The following is a 15,307-nucleotide window of genomic DNA, read 5'->3' on the forward strand; positions in this document are numbered from 1 at the left end:
ATGCATCACGGCTACGCTCAGATAAAGGAGGTAATAATGTTACAGCACCTAATTTACAGACACAGTTGCAATCAAAACTGTAGTGGTTCATTTCAAACTGCTTACCCCAGGAGACAATTTAATCATCCAATACTGCAGGTCTCTACCAGCTCTTCTACACACAAAAAGCAAATCAAAAGCAAAGCAAATCATCGGTCTTTGCACCAGGTGACAGGAGCTTGCAAAAGGGTGAACAATGAGCATTCATCTTTTATTCACACCTCTCCTTTGTCAGGCATAGCGCCAGCCAGTCCGCCGCACATTCATTTCCAGTTATTCTTAACTACTGGTGAAGTTCCATCAGCAGCAAAGGTCAGTTTTATTTTATTCATAACATCTACACACAGTGGAGGAGAGCACTTCTATTTCAAGCAGATTACTTATCCCATTTTTCATTCAAACCAAGTACTCCAGTTCACAGCTTTTGATAGACCTGCAAATGCCACACCCATACTATGAGCGATGTCAGGAAAGACTCATTTTCATGCATCACGCCGTGAAGATTGCTGAGCCATGAAATAAAATAAAGTTATGTTTGTGTATATGAAACGATCGCAGAGAACTGCATGCTGAACACGATGCTCCTTGAACACCTGATGCTCTGACTCAGTGACGGATTAAAACTGTGTGGAACAGCTAGATTTTCATTTAGATTTAAAGCAGAAGTAAGCGATATTTTTGTGTTAATATAAGTCTTAAATAGTTATATCTTCCGACAGCAATCACTTACATAGAGTGTTTGGACTGAAACACGGGTCTGTCAGTCACTCTGCTCTGCTCTGAGCCGAGGAGAAAACTTTTCTCGTATCCTACAAGTTTTATCCAATGGTCGTTATAGTGACTTTCACAGGTAAAACAGGTCGGAAAAACACGAGTGGGTTGCCTGGAACGCTACAAAGTCGTAAGTCGTGACTTGCAGCTGTAATTTACGGTTTCAAAAGGCTGCCTGGAACGCAGCATTAGCCAAAACGACCTGCACATTCACCACACTATGAGATAATAACGGAACATTACGAGACCGAGTTGTTTTTGAGGCAAATTCATGCAAAACCATTGATGCGCCTTCCTGTCGAGGGCAGTTTTTCGGCAAGCAGTCTCTGCATTTGCCTCGAAAACAACTCTGTTTTGTAACGTTTTGTTATTATCTCATAGCGTGGTGAATGTGCAGGTCACAATTTGTTGGATTGTGTATTTGATGAGTTTGATGAGGGAAACCAAGAAATCTCATTAGCCTCCGTAGTGTAGCTCTGAGCAGCTCGCCACTCTGCCGTTCTAAAAATAGCTCACACCATCAAATAAAGGTAACGAACCTACTGCTATGACTATAGGGATGAGGACAATGGGCCAATTTGCCAAAATGTTGAACTATCCCTTTAAGTAGTAGCTTTATCATTCATTCAAGAGCAGCTCAAACATCAAATATTTCTTGCCAAAACATGACCGCATACCACTCCCATATATTGTTGTCATGCCCAAAAATTCAAACTTTTTGGGGTAATGTATGTATGACTGTGGGAAATATTCTGGGATACACAATACCTAACAATGTGATGGTCCTCATTTTTTGTGTCTAAAACGAGAATGTGATTATCAAAAAAGACTGGTATCGATGTAACAAAGTGCTGGTATAAAACTGAGTCTCCAAGCCTTAAGCAATGGTTGGACAGAGTGAAGGAAATGTATTGATTAAATGGAAGGAATGACTTTCTCTCTCAGATCTAGAGGAGCGACCTTTCCCAGGAAATGGGAGAAATGGACTGGTTTTATCAAAACAATTGAAGATGCTACACATTAACAATTCAAGACACTGGACATTAAATATTATCAACAGAGAAGCCCCCCATATTGTTGTTTTTTTAATTGTCATTGACAGCTTCTCTTAAATTGAAAATACTAAATAAAAAGTATCAAACACTTCTGACTTCTACTTGCATCCAGAACAGCAAATACAAAAGGGGGTAAATGTGAGGGTTCTAATACAGCAGTATGCATGAAGATTTGAAGAGTCTGCAAAACATATTTTCCTGCAGGTAGGAAGAGAGAACACCTTAACATCTGAACCATTTAGTCTTGCTCTGACCAGGCTAAAACCTGAAAGCATCCTTGGTCTATATCTCCCTTTGTGGCAAGGCTGCACTAAGACCCCTGTGGTAAAAGGACACCCTGTGAAGGTGGTCTTCAAACAGCTTATTAGAAAGCTACGGTACACCTCTGGAGCCTTTAAGATATCTAGGATCAAACGCCCCCGTCTTTCATGCTCCCCACTCCACGAGAAATAGTCCCCCTCTGTCCCCCCTCTCCCTTCTTTTCCACATCATTAGTTTCTTGTACCTTCAAAGGGAAGTAATGAAGAAAATGCATGCACATTAAATTAGGATATAGCTTGCTACCCAAATGCAACTCTGTTATTCTGGGTCTCTAGCACTCGAGTGTCAAGGGGTACAATATCACATTATATACAGTACACAGGAATCTAAAACCCTGCAGAAAATGGAGCCTATTTTTGACTGAAAAGCACCCGAGAAGAAGGTTGGAGTGCGTCGGTGGATCTTAGTTTTTACAACTAAAATAATACAAAAACTACTGAGTGAGAAAGAGGAAAACTAAGAAGAGAAAATGATGGGAACACCTGGAGGGAAACAAGAAAGCAGAGGAGGGAGAGAAACTGAAAGTAGCAGGACAATTATTACACATTTTGTCTGACTGCATTTGCTCCTCAGGTAGTTGCTCCCATTCACAAGGTGAGTAATGGAAAGAGTAGTGGTTCCTGTCAGTGCTGCCTGGGCATTTGATTTTACATTTCGGATTGAAAATACTGCTAGTTTTAAGATGCCTCTGCTGCTTTTATGTGATTTCTACATTTTTTGCATGGATGCATGTCACACATGAGTCAGTATAGAGGGGGACAACACTGGTTAAGGTGGATGCTCGCAGTTATCTCCTATGGCTCCACACAGTGTCCAGCAGAATTAGCTGGCTAGGTGTGTGTGCTAAGCGCTATCAGGCTGCTGCTTCACTGAACAATTCACCCAGGCTCATTCATTATGCTAACTCCCTGTGCTGTTAATCCTCATTCCCAAACATGCACATGTACACAAGCACACAGTGGACAAGAATTTACATAGCCTGACTCTCCCTGTTTGGCGGTAAGGCAGGGTTTAATGAGCTAGAGGCTGGATGCCCTCCCTTGACTGCAGCCTGTGAGCGGTTAATTAATCAGACAGCTCTCCTGTCTTCTACTCCCCCCCTTCCTCTCCCCTGTACTCTGAACCAGCTTTGTATATATTATTCCACAAATGGGTGAGATCCTTGAAATCGTCTCCCATGATGACACCTGATGCACCTTACCACAACAGTTCCTCCTTCACTACAATTTCAGAGTTACACTGATTTCCCAAGGACGTGCTCCAAATACGATTTAACATTAACGTTTTTAATAACCGAGTACACTCATCGCACTCAGTATCTTTACATCTCAAACAAACAAAACAAACAAACAACCACAGGGTGTCATGCTGCTTACTGATTGGCCCAGAGACAGAAAGCATGATTCAACAAGGATGAAACGATTACTGTTGCCTCTTTTGAGCAGAAATAAATTGAGATCAGTGTAATATTTCACAAGTATAAACTACAAACAATTGGTGCCCTTGGATGGGTTGGGACAGATTGACGCATTGCTTTCTCCTTTGCCAGCTGGTGTCAGTCGCAAAGGACGACACACAGTGTCAACATTGTGTCAGGCAGTGATAAAAAGGTGGGAGACAATAGTCCAATTGCCAACACTGACTCCCACATAGATTGTGCTGTAGCGGTTGATATGCAGAGGCACATTGTGCAAACACAGACAACGTGGTGAGAAAGATAAGTTTCTCTTAGGGATGGTGTGTGGTAAAAAAAAAAAAAGTTGATTTCTTTCCAGCATTACTTTGATTTGGTCAATACTTCGATTTCTGAACTGACATTTTTCTAAATAGGATTTGTCTGAAGTTGTCTATCAATCCATTCTCAATACTGCTTATCTGGGTTGCAGGGGGGCTAGTCCCAGATAACACAGTTCACCAGTTTATCACAGGGCCGACATGTGGGGACGAACAAATACGCACACAAGTTTAATATGTACCGGCATATAAGACTCTTCAATCCTTCAATCCACCTCCTGTGTATGTCTTTAGACTGTGAGAGGAACCAACACAGGCATGGCCTCTTGCTAACAGGTAACAATGCTAACCACAGCATCACCATGTCAATCAGCTGATTATTAAAGAGACACCAAAACAGCTTCACCTAAGAAACAGATGCAGTAATCTCCCCTGATCACATGACAACCAACATCTGAAGCACAGATTTATTATTAACTGCATTAGTATATTAAAGTGACTTAAATCTGCCAGATTAACCCTCATTCTAAGTGATTTATATCTGATTAAATGAGATTACAGGAGGATTCCCAGAGGGGGAATACCTCTGATAAATTTGTTATGGCTGCTCAATCGCCTACACTAGCAGTCAAAAGCTTCAGTTTTTCCATTTTAGCACAATTTCTCAGTTTACTTTTTTTCTGTTAATTAAAAAGCTGCTTTGCTTTTTGCCTTGTCCAGTTCATCCCAAACCAGCTCCACAGGGTTTAAGTCTAGAGACTGTGCTGCTCTTCCATCATGTGAAGCCGCTGTCTGCTTCTTCTTTTCTAATGTTTGAGGTCATTATCTCACTGCAGGGTGAACCCTGGCCCAGCTAGTCTGTCCTCCTGTGTTACCTGCTGTTTCTGACCATACCGATAGCAAAATACAGGACAGTGTGGTCTTAATCAGGAATCAGAGGGCGTGTACACAGTTTGAACCAACACTGCTGTGTTATTACAGAAGATTTGTAGGAATTGCTTCCAGTAAATGAAGCTTTCAAAGCTCAATTTACTTCCTTTGCTGCAACCATTTCACAGATTAAGAAATTGGTTAATGTGGAGCTACATTAACCAATTTCTTACTCTGTGAAATGGTTTTCAATTACTTTTTCATGTTTTTCGGTCTTCTGTGGCCTTGTTTACCACTAACCTTTGGACCATTCAGAGTTACTCAATGGACTCGAGTTGCTGAAATTTCAGTAATTGGAAAAACATGTGGGTGTTTTGACTGATGATGTCTATACAGTGTTATTATAACAAACTTATAAAGATGCACCATTGACAACATTAAATCATGGCCGAGCCTCCACACTTTTTGGCTACTAGTACTGTAAAAAATTAGTAAATGTGGGTCAGAGCAAGGTCATGTGAGCACTGAGCAGAGATGAAAGTAGGTGTAAAAAAAAAAGATGGGGGTGTAGATGAGAGGAGAGGAGCATCTGCAGGCGACAGCACCCCCTGACGCACTCGTGATGAGCAAAGTGAGCAGGTCTGTCAGCCCGCTGGCGGCAATCAAGGAAGCCCCACGGAGCTCTCAGCGTGCTTCCAGCCTGTTCATTACCAGCGCAGGGCACAGCCACTGCAGTCACAGGCTACCGAGCAGCACTGACGTACTTCTGCGGACTTACCTTCTGCTCGCACGGTGAAGGGGGAATCTCCGAGTCGCTTGGCCGAGAACTGGCCCCCGAGAGAGGTCATTAGGAAGCAGAGGCTGAAGAAGCCGATGCCCACCACAAAGATCCTGCATGAGAGGGACAAGAGACAAGAGGATAAATAAGTGACAACAGGGAAAGAGACTGGGTTAGAGCTTGTGAGGCAGAAAGAAAAGAATATAAAGAACCAAAAGAGTAAAGCAAACAAGGACAAGAAGGTAGAAGAGAAAATTTCACAGCATTACAGACATTCAAAACAGTTGACTTAACATCAAGTGTGTGTTAATGTGTTCCAAACACCTACAATCAAGTACAAGTTCTTGACTCACCTTATAATTGGGGTGTTCATACTGCAGGAACTAGGCCCCCTATATAGTAGTAAGGGTGTGGCTGGCAACCTTTTAATTATTTATTTATTTATTTATTTATTTATTTCAGGCATGTCAGTTAGATCAATCATCATCACACATCATCTTAGTTTAAATAATGCAATACACATGGCCGAAAGGGAAAGTGGGAGAAGCAAAAGCTTATCTACAGTAGTCCCGCCCCCATTTTAAAGGTAGGGTTGGACATTCTGGAAAAACTGCATTTTGAAAATACGTCATGTCAAAAGTCCCTTTCCTCAGACTTGTTTTGTTTATTAAGACAAAACAAGTATATTTGCATATAGTGTGCAAGCATGTATTAAGTGGCCAAGTGCATGGGGGGATATTTAAAAGCAATCGGGACATACTTGACAAGTTCAGCCTGTGCCATTGCACACACTAGCACAAGTACAACACACACACAGCAACAGTTTTAATAAACAGTGCTGCTGGATCACAGTCTCATCTGCTCCTAAAGTGTCTCTATGCGCAAGATTCAAATCATAAATGTCTAAGCCCAACTACGTAAGTAAATAAAACAAACAAGAAAAACATGCATGGATTGGTCAGAGTTTTGTCAGTCCTGCAGCTGCCACAGAGGTCTGATTATTTTTGTTCCTTTTACATAATGTATTGATTACTCTCAGGATAGAAGGACCATTTCATCCAAAATGTGTTTCTGAACAGGATTACCAACTATAACTTTAACTAGCAACCGGCTTCAGCTGCCGTTCTTTGTTCAGGGAATATGCTGTAGTCTTGATGCCCTCCAATAAAAAACAATCACTGCATCTCTCCTGAATCGAACAGAGTTTTATTTCTGTCTGGTTCACAGTGCCCACAACATAAAACTTAAGATTAATCATAGAAAAAAAAAGAAAAAAAAAAAGAGAGTGGTCTGAAAAAACATTATGGCTCTCCCCTGTCTCATCTGAGACACCTGCCACTCGCTCTCATTCATGTCATCATTTCCTGGGAGGATGACCACATCAACAGTTAAATTAAAACATAAACTTCATCCAAACAGTCATTTCATCATTCAATAACATTAATGAAAGTAATAATTAAATAAAATGTGCAAAAATGGCTCTATGCTCATTTCCACTGAAGCAACTTCATAATAATAATTTGGTTATAAACAGTGGCTCTGTTGATGTTTGTGCGCATGTGCGAGATTTGCTGCGAGATGTTCGTACATCGTTGTAAACCATTGGATGTATGATGTAAACACGGAAGAACATCTCGCGCAGCCACTGGGAGCTACTGCTAGAGGCTAAAAACAGAGATCGAAAATGTATTTTTTCGAACAACTTTTTCATGTCGCAGCTTCAGGACACTTGGGTCAGTACGGACGAACAGTATGGAGGTATTTGGATGTTTCATAGTGTGTGTTTTGGACGATTCGAAAGTGAACTCTCTCCGCCACCATGAAAGTCTGTTGCTAGCCGAACCCCCCCTGGAACTCCAAAAGCGTTTTGATGACTAAAAGTTCTCCGAACCCTTCCTTGGCATGACAGTGAGTAGAAAATTGGTGAATTATTGATTTTGGGTGAAGTATCCCTTTAAGAAGGGGCCTCTCTGATATGTTTGCAGTTTATCAACTACTTCACTGATACTTCTGACCCCTTTCTCCCATACATTCACCTGAAGTCTCTGTGAAACACACACGGACACATACAGTACATGCACAGGTAACTCTATATAGTAAGTTAGGAAGTTAGGGACATTTCAACTGAATCTCACTCAGTAAACACCAAGGTAGTAAAATCATCACGGCAACCTCTGAGGTCAGGCTGACACACAGGTGTATACGTGCGGTTTGGTAGTTGATTAAAAATATTCAGGGGGTGGTGTCATTCCTCCCTCTCTCATTTCCTATCCCTCCCTGTTTCTCAAAATGTCTTTGAGGAGTGTTTCAGTTCATACTGTACTAATCAACCCACAGAAAAGAATTGTGTAGCCGCTTGACTGTGTCATCATAAATGAACCATAACATTTTCTGCATCACGCTGTGCTCAGTGAGCAAAACATCCAAAATAAAATCATTAAATTACAGGTGAATGGCTGCGCTTTGGAGAGAACAGTAAACACACAGCAAACATTTCTCCTCTTTCTTAAACAAACCTCAGGCACCACACAGAGAATATGTTTGGAAATGTTTGGAAACAAGCTTCTCCGGAGTGGAACAGATTGTCACACTTCTGCTTTCTTGAATGTTTAAAGGCTGAGGACTGACAGCAGACGGGGCGGCAGTCACTCAGCTCGAGCCTGACAGAGTGATAGTGATGTATTACTATCCAAAATGGTGCGGTAGCCTACTAATGGTGACAAACTGGGATTTGTTGTTAGAAAGGTGAGACCTCCTCTCCCTGTCAGCCACTCAAGTGCAGTATGAGCGTGTTGAGTTGCTCACTGGCATGTTAAATCAGGTCTGGAGACTCTGGCAGAGCATGCGCTCCGGTTGCATTCACTCAGAAAGCTGTAAAACACCAGGGAAGCTTACGCCTGAAAGACTGACTGCCTCTGCTGGCATGGACACCATCGCCACCCTTGTGATGACTAATTCCTTAATGCTAATGAGTCCTTGAGCTTGTGTGCAACCTATCAGGTCAAACGTAAAACTTTTAATGAGTTTGCAGCTGCTTGATTTGCTTTCCCTGCTTCTCCAGCTGCTCTGGTGAAACTTTCAGCTGCATAAGCAATTGTTGCAGCCTGTACAACAATTGTGTCTTATTGTGTTTCAATTAATGTCATTGCTCTGAGCTTGGAAACCTGGTTCCACCACATTATTGATGTGGAGACTGAATCTATTGCTCTACAGAAATCTTTACACAGTGACAGTCTTGCTTGTTTTTGCTTTTTCCTTTTAATTTGTCATCATGTGGCAGTGATAATACAAATATTTAATTAAAAATATTAGGGAATGAACTAAGAGTCTGCTGTCCTCATTTTAAGTGAGATTTGCATTACATCGAGGGAGCATGTTCTTACCTGAACGGTTTGAAAGTGAGAAGACCTCTCCTCACCCTGATGGAAAGGTCGTTGCCGGTCGAGATCATTTTCCACACACGCAGAAAGCGCCGGGTCCTCTTGTCACTGTGCAAGTCTGTGCGACAACCGGCGTCAAAAGCATAACTTTCTGACAGAGTCCCGGGGACTGGATGATGCTCTCGCGGCGGGAGCAACTTCCAAGCCCGACTCGTGCCCGTGCGGAGCTGTGAACAACTTCAGCTGGAGCCAGCGCCGGTGCGTCCTGCAGCGGCGGCGCGGGGAGTCCGATTCTGCAGAGGAGCGAAGAGGAAGAAAGAAAAACTGGGGTCTGTCCTTTAACCAGCTCTCATTGTGTCGCTTGTGCAGGTATCTGCGAGGGCAGGAGTGCTGCGTTCCTTAAACCTTCCGAGTGGATTGGAGCACCGACTGTCTCTCTCTTCTCATTAGCTCTATGTGCAGCTCTCCAACGGTGGCGCGTTTACTGACAGCGCCATCTATTGATCCACATTGGAATATGAGAGTTGTTTTATTGTGAAGTGCAGCCAGAGAACGGGCCATGTAGCCTACGGGGACACGGACAGTCATAAAAGTAAAGAAAATTAGCTCACAATCTAATACTATTGGAAACAGGTTAATCGATTCATGCCATTAATCAATATTGCCATGCAGTGTTAGTGGAGAAAAGAGGTTTCTAGTAGTCATCTCCATGACTACACTAACTGCATAGTGAATTATTCATCATGACGTGAAGAAGTGAGACAGTGCAAATCTGACCTAATGACAGATTAACAGATCGCTACATGGTCCTGACAACGACACGGAAAAGTTTTCACCTCTGGCTCCATGTTCAAACACCATCATGTCGTAGCCCGTTCCCTTTGAGGTGTCGGGACAGATTTCAGCACCGCGGACAGCTCCGAGGCGCAGACAGAGGCTCTGCAGCGACATCCAGCGGACTGAAGACAGAATAACACGGACAACACCTGTGTGAGACAGTCATCTATGCTGGATTCAAGGTCAACATCACTCCATTTTTTAAACAATGTTTTTTGTATAACATGTATAAACCACCGTTAATGAGTTTGGCCGTTTTGACTTATTTTCAAAAGGAAAATTACATAGCAGGTTTATTCTTAGGTGTAGGTCTATTAGTATTAAGTATTATCTCAATAAAAAAAAAGTTATGAGGATATCAATTCTATGAATTTATATAGGCCTATTCAAACATCAAATGCAGGCTACTGCTTATTTTAACCAAACAGAATGAAGCAGAAATCATACATCTCAGTTGTAGGAGAGAGAGTCAGAAATCTCAGTGCATTTGCTTTAGAAAGGAAAAGGTTCTGCCACTAGATTATTTATTCTTTAAGAAGTGAAATTATACTGACTATCTGAAATATGGCACAGCTGTTGTAGTTTTAACTGTTGATCTTTTCCCCCATCTTGTTGTAAGAAATACATGAAAAGAAAGACAAAGAAATGTGACTTGACCAGGGCAACAGCCAGTGTTGCCTTAATCGAAAACAAGCGGCAGCATCCTCTGTTGCCATAGAAACTGTGTTCACTCTTCCGATCCCGGGCCTTGGCTCATGCCAGTTGCGGCTATATTGACTCTTGGCCCGCAGCCCAGCGAGACTGACTCTGCCGACATTACAAGCTCGGGAAGAGACTTAAAAATGTGTAAGTGGTCAGATCACATTCACTTGTAAAATGACAACATGACTGGTCCCCATCTGACGACCGCAGGGCTTCATTACAAAGCTCAGTGACAGAAATCCTCAGAAAGAGCTCTGAGTGACAGAAAAAAAGATTATACACACACGTCTGCGCCAAACAAACTGACAACATGCTCCTTTTATTTGAAAGCAGTATCTAGCATTGGCTGCACAAATGAGCAAAACACTCTCAGGTATTGGTCTTTGTTTGCTGAATCCGCTGCCATACTCTTGTGATCACCCCCACCAGCACCCTCTGGGATTTTTTCCCATTATTCTCTATTTCCTCCTTTTTATTTGCTTCCATCCTTTTCATGCCTATACCTGCAGTCCTGAATAACTTTTTTTTTTACACATTATTCTTATTATCAGCTCCTCTCTTGCTTCACCTTGACCTCTCCACAACTGCATTGTCCTTAGTATTTGTCATTTCACTTACTGCCTCACTATCCCAATGTCTTAATCTCTCCATCTGTCTATTTGTCTCTGGAGTATCTACTTCCTCTGCAGTTTCTCTCTCCCTCCCACTGTTTGGTTTGGACCCACAGAAGCAGACGCCCAAGGACAAAGAACTCTTAGGAGTAATGCCTTTATAACAAACCCTGTATTTGCACTGAGCAAAGGAATATACACTTGGGAGAAGCAGAGGCGGCAAAAGCAGGCTTGTGCGTTACAAAAATGGATAAAAAATTCAAATGCATTAAGCTTGTAGCTGTATGATCAGAGTAGAAATAAAACCTAATCATACTGAGATTTTGGAACATCAAGTGTTTTTACTAGCTTTTCTCTGCCAGGAATGTGGGAGAAAACTCAGGGACTGAAGCCTCAGCGAGGCAGTTCACAGCACCACAGCCCACATACAGCAACTTACTTTCTTTTCCGAACTTAACTCATAAGCTGAAAGACAAATAACAACAGCATCTTCAAAGAAGGAGACGCTGCCATCCTCAGTGTAGACAGCCACTTAAACACTGAGAAGAAAGGTGATTAAAACCTTTGAGGAGGAAACAACAGAACACCCTTTCATACATTTATAAACAAAATGAACGGTATAAACCAATTCAACTTTCAGTGGTTGGAATATTATTTTAATGAGACTAAAGTTAATGCAAGGTAGTCAATCAATGACTTTGGCTTCATTCAAAAAAATCAGCAAAGATAATCTGAGAAACAGATGAAAATATCAATAGTACGGTGTTGTTGAAGAAGAAACCACAAACCACTCTTGGAGCCTGTTTCAAAATCAAAATACATCATAACCCAAATCTATGATTTCATATTTTCAAAACAGTAAACAGTAGGCTATGTACTGTAGGCTACTTGGTATTTCCTTGTCATTTGACTGTCTTGCCTTCATTCTCATGTCACTAGTCATTGTTCATGACTAATCATATAAAAATGTATGTTGTGACATTTTTTATACTGTCAATCATCTATCTTTAACATGTATATTAGTACCATATGCTTGGTCTCAAAAGATGCAACAATGAAAGTTGGTGAACAAATTCTCCCAAACTCCAATGCTCTGCTACTGATCCACATAGGCTACTATATGGCAAGAACAGCGCCACACTAAGGCGAGAAATTAACCAATCTTGTATCGTTTTGGCTCAGCCGTCAGAAACCACGAGGCATTGAAAAAACCTAACCGGTGGCTATGGATTCAGTTGACATACTCTTGACCCCCTATCAGATCCAATTAGTTTCGCTAAATACCATGTTTATCCTACGAGCCAAAACCAATGTTCGATTTGAGTTGTAGATATGAGGTTTGACAGGATAAGATCACATACCTGTGCTAGAAACGCAAACTCCCTGTCAGGCCGTCCGCGACTCTGGTTGCGTCTGTTTGGAATATTTCATAAAGTCCAGCGAATTCAGCGGTTTCATTAGCCTACTATATGTAAACGTGTAAAGCCCAGTGGGAGGAAGTGATGTAACGGGGCGGTGACCTCTGACCTGCCAGGTGAAAGTTGCCAGTTAAAGGCTGGACAGGTGAAAATGGGAGCACAGTGGCGAAGAAAATCACATTACAAGGGCAAAGTAATTCAGTGACATTTCAAAAGCTACTACAGCTCATTTATCTAAATGACCACACCTCCACATGCTATATGACACAATAAAAACTAAAGTGAAAAGAATTTGACAAACTCAGAGTCTTTGTTAGCACACAGCGGGGCAGCAGTCGAACCACATCATTCAACACATGTCAGCATAGAAAAAACAGCATCCTTTTAAATGCAAGCTCCACAGTGAGATACACTGATTTTTGGATGTTAAATGACTCTAACCATAGATGCTCCAAGGACGACATATTATTTTAATTCCCTCTCTCCAAGGCCATTTGCTCTTACCAGCTGCACAAAGTAAGTGATTTCACACAGAGGAGCTCTCTCCCTGCTGTACATTACCATAAATGTCCATATCAACCATTATTTTAACTGAGAGCAGCATTACTGTACTTGTGATGCTCTAATATTGGTGCTGAAAGTGTAGCACTGGTCTAAATGTTCACTTAAACAATTCCATCAAGCTTCAGATCCATTATGGTCTAAATGGGTGTTCATGTTCACAGTCTTCCTCCTTTGCAGACATACTGTAGCTATATATGTGAAATACCTTAAAATAGGTACTGAATAATGACCTAATGCACAACAATGGTATAGATAAACACATATTCTTTGTGAGCACAGATACATATATTTTTTAAAGAAGAATGTTGACTAATTATCATTATTATTAAACTTACGATACCATATTCATTATGTTCTTACTTCAAACTGTTTTTGTCAATGATCATAATATCTGGAATATTAGCTGTGAGGTTTAAAACCCACACCAGTCTTGCACAGGAAGTTAAAATTTGGATCCAAAACCCTTGAATAGCTATGTGAATACACATGCATTTCTTGTTAGACATATCCTGCTATAAATGCATGAAAAATTCACATTTCTAAATCTGTTATTTATTTAAAGTGTAACATAGCTATTCAAGGGTTTTGGATGAGAAGTAAACGATTTCTTTCTGCAGCATTAGCAGAGATTTCAGTGCATCCCTGCATCACACCGCTGTTTGCAAGTTAATGTCACCACAGGCAAGGTGGCAAGTGATGAGAGAAGCAGGGGCTTTATATCCAATTAAGATGGAGAGTTAGCCCTGAGGGTTTGGATCCTCTGCCCCAGAGTGGTTTGCGAGGAAGATAATGGTTTATCTACAGCTACTACACATGTCTGAACTCTTTGAACTGTATTTACCTGCCATCCTGCAGCGTTTGATCTCAAAGACGCAAACAGGGAAACAGATGAAACACCTCCTTGCTGTGTGCAGTAGTGTTGTCAGGATTATACTGTATCAAATTCAAATATGAAGGTACAAAAGAGCAGGAAACTCTGAATGAATGTGAACTTCTATTCTCAGGTTTTCCAAACTTACTGTTGCTCAGAACTTTTGAGAAGAACTTAAATAAAATGAAAAGCAGCGTAAAGCTTTGTGAGACTGCCTGGTGTTTGTTCAGCCCATGTGCTGTGTCATGCAGTGGAAATACAAATCAGTTTCACTTTTTTTTTTCTTATTTCTTTCAGTTGGCAGACCAATGCAAGTAGACTGAAATAGTTCTTATGTTCAGATTTGATCCTGAGAGATCAAAGAAAAGTTTCCCTGGAGCTTCAGAACAGATCAGTTTTCTGTCTCCCCTCCCTCCTCTACAGACTTTTGGTGTTCCACACTTCATACTTGGTCATAACCCCACACTGAACACTAACAAGGCTGGGACACAAGCCCCAGTATAAATGAGGTACAAAGGTGATATAATGTAGGCGCACACTTAAAGCAGAAGTAAGCGATCCGGTCGTTTTGGCTAACTTCCTGTGAGTGGATGGAGTTAGCAGTCCCCGCCCTCGTCCCTACGTCACCACATTCACGCGCATCCCTTGGCTGCACACACAGAGAGGACTGCCCCTTTATGCCGTTCTCTCTCCTCATTGGATAAAGGTTGTAGGATACAAGGAAAGTTTTCTCCTCGGCTTACAGCAGAGCAGAGTGACTGACAGACCCGTGTTTCGGACCAAACACTCTATATAAGTGATTGCTGTCGGAAGGTAAAACTATTTAAGACTTACGTATATTAACACAAACATTCCGCTTACTTCTGCTTTAAATGTTTTTAAAAAATAAGCAAACTCAGTTAAGACTGTGTTGGAATATCACTTGCCCTGAAAATTACAGGTATTATTTTTGATTTGTAATGTAGATTAAGGGGTTTCAGCGATTTACGTAAGTAGCTTATTATTAGGATGTAAGAGTGTGGTGGTGGTGGGCCTGTGCCCCAGTAGAGCTTAATGGTTAGCAACGCCCCTGCTTCCACCTGTTGTTTGTCATGATCGTGGTCTGTCTGTCCTCTCCTTGTCCTTCGTCCCTCATCCATCCTCCTGAGTTGTTTCTGCTTTTTCTTTCTTTTCCTGACGTGGTCATTCTTCACCTGTCCACCAGGTGTCCTCAGCATTCTCCCCTTCTATGCACATCTCATCTCTGCTCACCCCTGGCTTGCTGCCTGATCTCCCAGCTGCCTCTCACCATCAGCGACTGTCCATGTGCAGGGTATTTTTTTTTCGTGTTGTTCCTCAGTAAGTGTCAAGGCTAAA

At 41.7% G+C, this 15,307-nt stretch overlaps 1 protein-coding gene across 1 annotated transcript in view; it reads right to left on the minus strand.

The window, feature by feature from the left end:
* Nucleotides 1-9,194, minus strand: part of mgat5b (alpha-1,6-mannosylglycoprotein 6-beta-N-acetylglucosaminyltransferase B) — a 64,677-nt gene extending 55,483 nt beyond the window's left edge. Inside the window, exons 1-2 of the mRNA XM_085784632.1 lie at nucleotides 8,952-9,194; nucleotides 5,569-5,681 (exon numbers count right to left, since the gene is read on the minus strand). Coding sequence (XP_085640758.1) covers nucleotides 5,569-5,681; nucleotides 8,952-9,019 — 181 coding nt within the window. The 5' untranslated portion in view covers nucleotides 9,020-9,194. The remainder of the gene's footprint in view (nucleotides 1-5,568; nucleotides 5,682-8,951) is intronic.
* Between the last annotated feature and the right edge of the window lie 6,113 nt (nucleotides 9,195-15,307).

Source organism: Trachurus japonicus, chromosome 8, assembly GCF_045865225.1.
Source record: "Trachurus japonicus isolate A0001 chromosome 8, Traja_1.0".
In the NCBI taxonomy this organism is placed as follows: Eukaryota; Metazoa; Chordata; class Actinopteri; order Carangiformes; family Carangidae; genus Trachurus; species Trachurus japonicus.